The sequence below is a fragment of the Vipera ursinii genome (assembly GCF_947247035.1).
Source record: "Vipera ursinii genome assembly, chromosome: 3".
Classification (NCBI taxonomy): domain Eukaryota; kingdom Metazoa; phylum Chordata; class Lepidosauria; order Squamata; family Viperidae; genus Vipera; species Vipera ursinii.
This window is the reverse complement of record NC_139516.1, coordinates 145,994,173-146,003,741: the sequence shown is the minus strand read 5'-3', so window position 1 is coordinate 146,003,741 and position 9,569 is coordinate 145,994,173. Positions and strand designations below refer to the sequence as shown.

General features: G+C 38.5%; 1 protein-coding gene across 1 annotated transcript in view; it reads right to left on the bottom strand.

The window, feature by feature from the left end:
- Nucleotides 1-3,731: 3,731 nt before the first annotated feature.
- The window catches only part of SYCP2L (synaptonemal complex protein 2 like), a gene marked incomplete at both ends in the record, with an annotated part of 35,882 nt that continues 30,044 nt past the window's right edge, over nt 3,732-9,569 (bottom strand). Inside the window, 8 exons of the mRNA XM_083360306.1 lie at nt 3,732-3,788; nt 4,098-4,164; nt 4,942-5,012; nt 5,098-5,197; nt 6,102-6,196; nt 6,445-6,569; nt 7,688-7,816; nt 8,124-8,193. Of these exons, the coding sequence (XP_083216432.1) occupies nt 3,732-3,788; nt 4,098-4,164; nt 4,942-5,012; nt 5,098-5,197; nt 6,102-6,196; nt 6,445-6,569; nt 7,688-7,816; nt 8,124-8,193 (714 nt within the window). The remainder of the gene's footprint in view (nt 3,789-4,097; nt 4,165-4,941; nt 5,013-5,097; nt 5,198-6,101; nt 6,197-6,444; nt 6,570-7,687; nt 7,817-8,123; nt 8,194-9,569) is intronic.

Genomic DNA, 9,569 nt, shown 5'->3' with positions numbered 1-9,569 from the left:
TCTGTATGCCATCTTTTCAAAATGCACTGTTTTAAAACTGAACAGGAAAAGCTCCATAAACCTCTCCTTAAATAATTATATCCATAGCTATATACCTTAAACACCTTGACAATCACACAATGGCCAGAAAGTTATTAACTTTGGAGGTTGAAGTCCAACAATTTTGGTTTTGTTCCCAAATGTCCATAGTTGCTTTGAAATTCAATAGAGACACTATCTATTCTCATTATGCCACACTACAGACAACTAAATCCGATTCAGCAAATCAAATGACTGGTTGAGTGTACGTTAACATTAACATTATAATTGAGACTAGCAACGCAACAAGATAACTCAGCCTTCCTAAAAGCAAGTTTGCCCATGTATGCAAACTTGGCATTTTGGGTACCAAGTACAATTCTATTCACATGAGATGTGAAAAGCTATATATCCTTAGAATTCAAATACTGAAGATAGGGCTACCCAAATCACCCTAGATAGAGCTAAATCCATTTATCCAGTTTGATACCTTTTCTATTGTTATAGAAATACTGTAGGTAACAGGTGGACAAAAGCCTTTGCACAGCTAGTAATTCCACATACTCAAGACAAGAGACATGATCAATTCTAAAAGTAAAATGATGATAGGGGACAGTTGGTATTTGACTGATCATTTTACATTTTATTTTGCACACCATTTCTATATTTTTAGTGTCTGACTTCATAACCAATTTGGAAGAGTACGTTATTATCATTCCTATAGCAGAGGGAGGAAGACACGAAAACAGAGTAGATATTCACTGAAAACATTTTTTCACCAATTCAGCTTAAGTATTTCTCTGAAAGGTTCAATAGTATAATTGAGGATTTCTGTATTATAATTCCTAAAAGAAGTTTAATTTCCCATAACTCTCTACTGAAAGTCAACACTAAAAACCCTAGAAAAACTTCATTCCATCAGCTGCATTAGACGAAGAGTCTCCAAAGTTGGCAACTTTAAGGCTTGTGGACTTCAGGAAGTAAAAAAAGCTGAAGTCCACAAGTCTTAAAGTTGCGAAGTTCTGATCTGACTGATTGGGAGTGCTGAGAACTGAAAGGTTTACTGAGGGTAACAACTGAGGAAGAGAGTTTAATCCAGGGGTGTCAAACTCAATTTCACTGAGGGCCGCATCAGCATTGTGGTTGCCCTCAGGGGGCTGGGTGGGTGTGGCCTGGGCAGGCGTGGCTAAAGTGCGTATGGCCTACTGTGTGGGCATGGCCAGCTCTACATCGTTCACATCAAGGGTGCCTATGGGAGCCTGGGCAGGAGTGGGACAGATCTGAGGGTCTCTGGCAGAAGGAGGGTCTCTGGGCCAGGGCCAAGGCAGTGGGGGCCGTTCCCTCACTGTTTCCAGGATGGCTTCGTGGGCCGCATGAAACCACTTCACGGGCCGGATCCAGCCCCCGGGCCTTGTGTTTGACATGTCTGGTTTAATCGAAGTAAGTCAGAAAACCTCTGTAATGGGGAGGACCCATAATGAACAATATTCATGCATCACTGAAGGGATTCTCTTAGAAACCTTTCCACAGGTCAGTGAATATTAGAGATAGTAAATTATACAAGGATTGTCTCACTCACCTTGATGGTTTCAAAAAAAAAAGCCCCTAACATTGCCTTAATGATTAAGCTTAATCAAGCTTTTAAAGGGCTGAAAAAAATGTTATCCTGTTAACATTTAAAACCGTTTGAATAAGCTACATTCAGGTATTCACTGAATGCAGAAAAACCAATCAAAATGCTGCTATTTTGAACACAACCAAGATTACGGCTTTTAAAATGATTTTCTTGTAAACATGGACCATTGAAAATAAATGATGTTTTACAGCAACATATTTTAAAGTCTTCTCTTTTTGTCCGTCTGGCACTGAAATAGCTTCAAACACATTAGCTGGCAAATCGTTCATTGTTAACTTTCAGTTACTTTCTTCAACCCTATAAAAACCTATATCGTATTTTATTTTAACAGCCTTTCCCTTTCAAGCAGATGTAGAAAATAATCTTTGTACCCACTGTGAGTTTTCTTTAGATACAATTTTATCATTAGTTTCTTTCTTTGCTGTTTGGCTCACCAACCTACTACAGGGATACCACATTGATTTTCAAGATTTGCAAAACATTTGGCAAGTTGTTTTTCCATGGATTATGGTGAGCAAGTGGACACAGAAAGGATTCACACTCTTATAAAGTGAAATGCAGTTATGTTTAAAGCTCATGGAGGAATGATTTAGAACAGAGGTCACCAACCTTTCTCAGTTGGCGGACCGGAGGGAAACAGAGGGGGAAGCATTTTACATGCGCATGCGTAGGGTCGTGAGCATGTGGGTGATGTACGTGGGCGGGGCTAGTGCTTGCGTGATACTTGTAGCCCCACCCTGTTCTTGCACAGAACAGCGCTGTTTCCGCACTGCGTAGTGCCCGTTTTTGCGCCCTGTGTGGCGGCATCCTGTTTTTGCGCCCCATGGCACAATGGCATCCCATTTTCGCACTCGTGGCGGGGCCTGTTTTTGCGCCCTTCAGAGTTGCATCCTATTTTCACAGCCACGGCGCCACCGTAAGGGTGTGCGTGTGCACTGGCTAACTTGTCATGCAGCCCAGTGGCCAGTAGGTCACAGCCCAGTACCAGGCCATGGCCCACAGGTTGGAGACCCCTGATTTAGAAGATTCTTTTCTAAGGTACTCAAAACGGGGTGTAGTGGGTCTTTCACAATTCCTAAAAGGATGCCAAAACAAGATATAGTAAACTTGTCATTTGTCTGGTAGCAGTAGTAGTCTAGTAGTCATCCAGACTGTTTCACCCCAGATATTGTATATAGATAGTCCTTGGCTTATGACCCTGATTGGCCCTCATAATTATGATAAGTCATGATGGTTGTAAAACAGGACATCAAGTTACCGACCCGATTTTACTTTGTTCTGCAGTGGTCATTAAGAGAATGCAGCAGTTGTAAAGCAAACACTGTACTAGTTAAGCAAGTCCATTATTTGCTTTGGCTCATTTTTTCCCGGAAACTGGAAAAAACCACTGGTTTCTGGAAAAAACATTAAAAACTTCACTTGACCCCGGGGTGCTACAAATAGCCATAAATGTGGTCCAGTTCCTGAGTGCACAAAATGCGGCCATCAGAACTTAAGAAGTGCATCATAAGCAGCATGGCGGGGGGGAAAACGGCTGTTGCTAAGTGACCAATTGTACGTTGAGGTTTACAGTACCTAGTTTTTCATCTGTGAAAGTTGGCGACAATCTCCACCATAAAAATGGGGGAAAAATAGTCAAGCAATTGTTTCTAGTTAGAAACAGGCATCAGTATTTAATTTTGTTTGCAATACTACAACAGGTTGAAATAAGACATATATATATATATATAGCTGAAAAAATAAACTTAAACAACTCAATGTACTGTATTTAATAGTAGGATGTCTTATCTTGTGTTATATATATATATATATATATATATATATATATATATATATATATATATATATATATATTCTAATGTAGCTGATTGCTGTGGTTCAAAACAGAATTTGAAGGGTTTTCTTCCACAAAAAACTAATCAGTATTACCCCCTTGTGGCCAAGAAATGACTGAAAATGTTATGATTGCGCTGAATAATGAGACAATTACTACTGAATATATTCATGTAGTGTATTTTCAAGTGACTTGATATATTTGATGAGTGTTGCTTAAGCTTACAGTTAAGATAAACTTAAATTAGACAACAGCCCCACTTTTGCTCTGCTCTTCCATGTGGTCAGTGGCTTTTCCATCCTGTGGGAAAAGGAAGAAAACCGTTTCATCATTTATGCTGACATTTTTCAACAGAAACTGAAACTAACCACGAGTTAAAATACAATTTTTATCAGTTTTTATACCAACCCATCATATAGAAAAAGCCACAATATGTCTATCTGGTGGGTGTCAAACTGGAGAACATTGCTCATGTAGGTAACTAGAGACCAGATACTTAATCTCTACATGAAATGTTTAGCAAAAGTGTATCTTCATACTCAGCTGAAATCTGTTAATCCTTATGTATCTCAAATTTCACTGTTGAAATGTATACTGAATTATACGCACATTTTCATTGTGAATTATTTCATCCAGTCCCCTTACGTCTTCCAGCAGTGTATCCATGGACTGTATCCTGCAATTAAAGGCAAAGCAGAAGCAACTGAGATGTGCAAAGTGGAAAAAACCTGAAGTTTATATATCTAGTTCCCACTTCACTCGTACAACAGACCTGGACTATGACTGCTTTCCCTAAAACAAAAGACTGCAATCTAAATTTCATTGTTACTTGTGCAATATATGATAGGGTCTTTCACCTCTTATATAAAAAAACTGAATGTGTCAGGTAAAATATCAGAGGTAATATAATTGGAGGTCTCTGCCCAAAATAGGATTTGCTGTTCAGGGTACAACATGATGGATTGTGCATAACTGGAAAATCATACTGTGCATGTGAACGATCTATTGGCGCAGTGGGTGGCGCAGTATTTGGAATGCAAGTATTGCGGGCTAACTCTGCCCACAGCCAGGAGTTCGATCCTGACCAGCTCAAGGTTGACTCAGCTTTCTATCCTTCCGAGGTCAGTAAAATGAGGATCAGGATTGTTGGGGGAAATAGGCTGACATTGTAAACTATTCAGAGAGAGCTGTAAAGCACTGTAAAACAGTCTAAGTGCTATTGCTATATACCTAAAAAAAGAACCACCGCCTTACTCAAACTGCTCTGGAAAACTGCAAATAGCACTGGAGAAGAAAGTACCATCCATTCCTTGATGTTTGTCACTTTTAATTTATAGTATAAAGCATTCTAACAACGGTGAGGTAGAGATGTTTGAACCCACATCCAAGAGAAAAGATGTGCAAAGGAAACATTAATGGTGCTTTTTGGACAGACAGGAAAAAAATAAAATACCTCTGTATCTGATGAATGCAAAATGCATTCAGCTTACAGTTCAGTTTATTGGATTGTTTTGTCCAAAATTCCTGTAACAAATTTTCTTAATGTGAGTCAGATGACAAACAACTAAAATCAGTTAACCAACAATGGAGAGAGAATAATCACACATACCATGGTATCCTTTTCAAGGCTTGAGAGGAACTCCGTTTTCTTCTCAAGGTTGGCAAGTTCTTTAAGAACACTCTTGTGGAAGATTTCCAATTCATGCAGTCTGTAGTGGATATATCGAAGATACGTATTCCGTTAGCAAAATGAATCTTGGTATTGCTATATACTAGGGCAAAATATAAACGCCATTATCCATTTCATCAGTTTCTGTGCAACTGACTCATATTTATGACGGTTGCAGTGTCCCAGGGCCATATGATCACTTTTTGCGAACGTCTGACAAGCAACGTCAACGGAAGCCAGGTTCACTTAATAATTGTGTCACTAAGAACTGCAGTGATTCACTTTAACAACTGTGGCAGGAAAGGTTGTAAAATGGAGCAAAATTCGCTTAACAAATGTCTCACTTAGCAACAAAAACTTTGGGCTCAATTGTGGTCGTAAGTCGAGGACTACCTGTAAGTTGTTTGCGAATCATATTTTTGGTAGATTTGGTTTCCTTCAAAGCTTTTTATTGTGGAAGCCTTGTTAAAACTAACCACTGTGCACAGGTTTCCCCCAGCTATTGCTTTTATTTATTATATTATTATACTTCTTTACAGCCTACAATATAAAAGCATTGTTGTACGCATTCTACCTTGATGCTCAATTCACACAAAGCAACAGCAAGACACAAATAAGCCTAACCAATGTCTAACATACCATGGTAATTGGTTTAATTAATTGTTTATGGAAGCACTTCCAATGTAAGACACATAAAGGAAGAATAGTCATGGGCTGAAATACGAAAATCAAGCAGAGTATACATTATCCTGTTTTGACCATGCTTTAAATACTCCTTAGCCAAACAAAACAAGCGTTTTTCCTACATGAACAGAGCAGCATCAAAGCTTCATCTTATGAACAATGAGTTATTTTGCCAAATGCATAAGCAGTCCGGTCTCCAGGAATGTCTACCAGGAAAAGTGATCACTGTGCTTATACTAGACAAGATGGGTACCACCTACCGCTTCTCATGGATCCGATGCAACAAGGCTGATATATTCTGTTCAGGTGCCTTCAAGACTCTGCGTGTATAAATCTCCATCCTCTTGTATCTAAACTAAGTCATAGAACTGGGAGATTAGAATCACAAATTATTTGTAGTAACAAGAACAACCCTGATCTAAATTATCTGCAAGGACTACGCAGTATAAAGAAGAGATATAGAAAAGAGAAGGAGAATGAACTGGTTGCATATAAGGGAATTTGCTACAGGAAAAAAAATCTGTTTACATATTTGTGAGCTTATCTGGAAGTTATTCGCAGTACAAAAATGACTGTCAGCTAACTGTAGGGAAAAAGAATTACCCAAAATGTTTTCTTCAATTCATTTGTAAAATTCTCAAAAGCAGCAATAACCCCCGAGTCACCGATTTCTTCTTCAAGTATTTTAGAGGCAAATACCTGGTTCTCAAATTCATTTAAAGGTTGGCCTGCAAAAAAAGCACAGCTCTCCTAGTAAGGCATTTGCAACAATAACCAGCCCACAAAAATACAAATCTGTGTTTAATTGAACAAATAGGAAAACTCTTTAACTTTGTAGACATGATGTACAAGATGGGAAACCTCTACAAATAAACATTGCCAGTTTATCTGAAACACAGTATCTCTCATCCATACTTAACAAAAGTTTAAATTTTTGTTGTAAACCTTGGTGTGAGGATCACTGTCTCCTCCCCTTAATTTACAGTAGCTGTACAATAATTCATCTTGATGCTTATTTTAGCATTCTGGAGAACTTACTCATAAAGGCCATTTAAAGTTTTTTTTAAATCACCACCATCTGGGAATTTCAGTATATAATCTGTTCATTCATGGTATTTTAATTTGTTTTAATATTTAAAACAATAATTAAATTGCAACAGCTTACGAACTGTTCAGAGAGGTGAATTGGCTATATAAATATTAACATAAGGAAATTAATAGGATGCAGTCTTACCTTCTAAAATGCTTTGATTCTGGGGTAGTATAACAGGTTATAGAGCGGAGATGTTTATAAAGATTGAAGCACAGGGAAAAGGTTGAACACTTCCATGTTCTAACTCTTAAAATCACACACAGGCCTTTTTTTCTTTTTTAGAATCAGGCTATCAATTATAAAGATTATGAACCATGTATTTTGTCTCTTAAGCTACCTTTTCAGGGAATACTCAAGGAGATCAACAATGACAGAACAGATGAAATCCAAATGCAGACTATGTTAAAGAGAGCGTTAGCAAAAACGGGAGCTGCTAAAAATGGATCAAAAACCTGTCCTCAGAATGCCCCCTTTGCTTTTGAGACGTCACAGGTGAAAAAGGTGTATTACTCATTACTGTATCCATTCTTGAAGGCAAAGCCAACACCAGCCAAAGCACAGAAAAACTCAAAGAAGTAGTGCAAGATTGGAAGATGTGGAGAGATCTGGCCCATAGAATTGCCAGGAGTCAGTCACAACTGAATGGATAACAACATCATTAGCATCATTATCTGAAGGCAAATTTGATTCAGATCACACATTTTTTGCTCCAAATTTTACGGAATGTTGTTACTAGAGTTCTAGTGTGATTACCTTCTGGTGTTTCATCTACCATTTCTATGGAGGAAAAGAGTTTTCTTGGTTCAAAGATTATGCTGGATTCATGACAAGGCAGCCTTTCAGTGTGCTTGGAGCGTTTTCTATTGAAATCGGATGACCATTCTAGAAAAAGAAACCCATACCCAGTAGTTAGTGGGAAGTTTCACCACTTTACACTTTCACCATATTAGGTGCCACTGAAATTTTGATGGGACTTGCAATTCAAACCAAGCCTTGTCCACATCACTTGGACCCATACAGCTTGCCTTTTTAAATGTTGATAATGAAATTGTCCAAGCCACAAAAGCACAGTGGGAGAGAAAGTAGAGGACAGACACCATCCTTCTCCTTAAAAACTAGAACACTGGTGACAAAATTGTTATTTTTCTTTCAGATTTATCCAACTTTCCTTTGCTAGCATTTATTTTACCTGAAAATTTCCTCTTCGAGTTGGAGATTTTATCTTCCAGGAGTAGAGTACTAGCTGCAGCTTCATATTTCTAGAAAGCGTTAAAGAGAGAGAGAGAGAGAGAAAAATATATATCCAAACTGCAATACTTTTCAAACAGATTCTAGCATTATAATGGAAGAATGAAATAGGAATAATATGGTGTCTTATGGTTACATAAACACAAATAAACAAAATGCAATACACATTTCATGCATGGTAAGCATGTATATACATGTTTACATGTGTTACCAAAACCTATACCTTGCTTGTTTTAGCATCTGACGCATTGGGTGAAGAGCTGCTGCTTAATGCAAAAGTGGCATCCATAATTTCTACACCATCTAAAAAACAAGATAGTAATACTACTTTAAAATGCCTGCTTCTTTGTATCCCGCCTTATTTATTTTATATCTTACTTTTTGGCAGCTAATGATTAAAATATGTGTGCAAAAGCCATACTAACAATCATAATACGTATGCTTAAAACAATCATACTGAAGATCTTGAAGGAAAATTCAATTTCATCTTGCCTCCACATTTTATGTTAAGTCTGTCAAGAGGTATGATACAAATTAAGGATTGTATGACATTCTGAATGTCTAGGAACTGGGTTTAAATGTATATGACGGGGGTCCCCAAGTATGCATCTCTTACCAAATGTAATCTAAATTTAGCATTTAATGTTCCACACCCATCTCTTTAAATACTAAACCTAATCTAAATTCAGCTTTGAGGAAGAAGATGAAAATACTATTTTCCGTGTCATGGGTTGTGGGTGGAGTGGGTGCTGAGTACACCTTGTTCAGTATCATTATCTGGAATGTGGCAATAGGAGCATTCTGAGAAATAGAACAACTCCTGAAAGCCAGATTTGTTTTGCAGTGTTAGCACCTGATGGGTGGCAACAGGTTCCAGCAGACTACTAGCTGGTGCCAAACTCCATAGAGGGATAATAGCAAAGATTCCATTTTTCACTATATCTACCACTATACTAACTTTGTCTAATTAATTTGCTAATGCAAATTCTCCCTCAACACCCCATCCCAAAATGCAGACCAATTTTATTTCATGATCCTTTTGGAGAAATAATTCAGACCTTTTTATTATATAGAGAACTGAAGGTCCAAGCAATCAAGTCCCTGATATTGGCTAGGGCAGTGGTCCTTAAACTTTGTGGCTTGGTAGCCTGGGGGGCGAGGGGACAGAGGAGAACTAGGCTATGTGAGCAGCGGACCGGCTTACTCAACTTAGGTGAGGGACAGGGCGGCGCACACACACGCCTGCACAGTTCAACTTGCACAAGTTGAGTTGCGTGTGCGTGTACACATACACTGGCCTGCCGCTCATGCAAGATGAGCTGCGTGCATGCCTGGCGCACCGCTCACATGGCCCGGTTGCAAATAGACCACAGCATGGTAGTGGGCT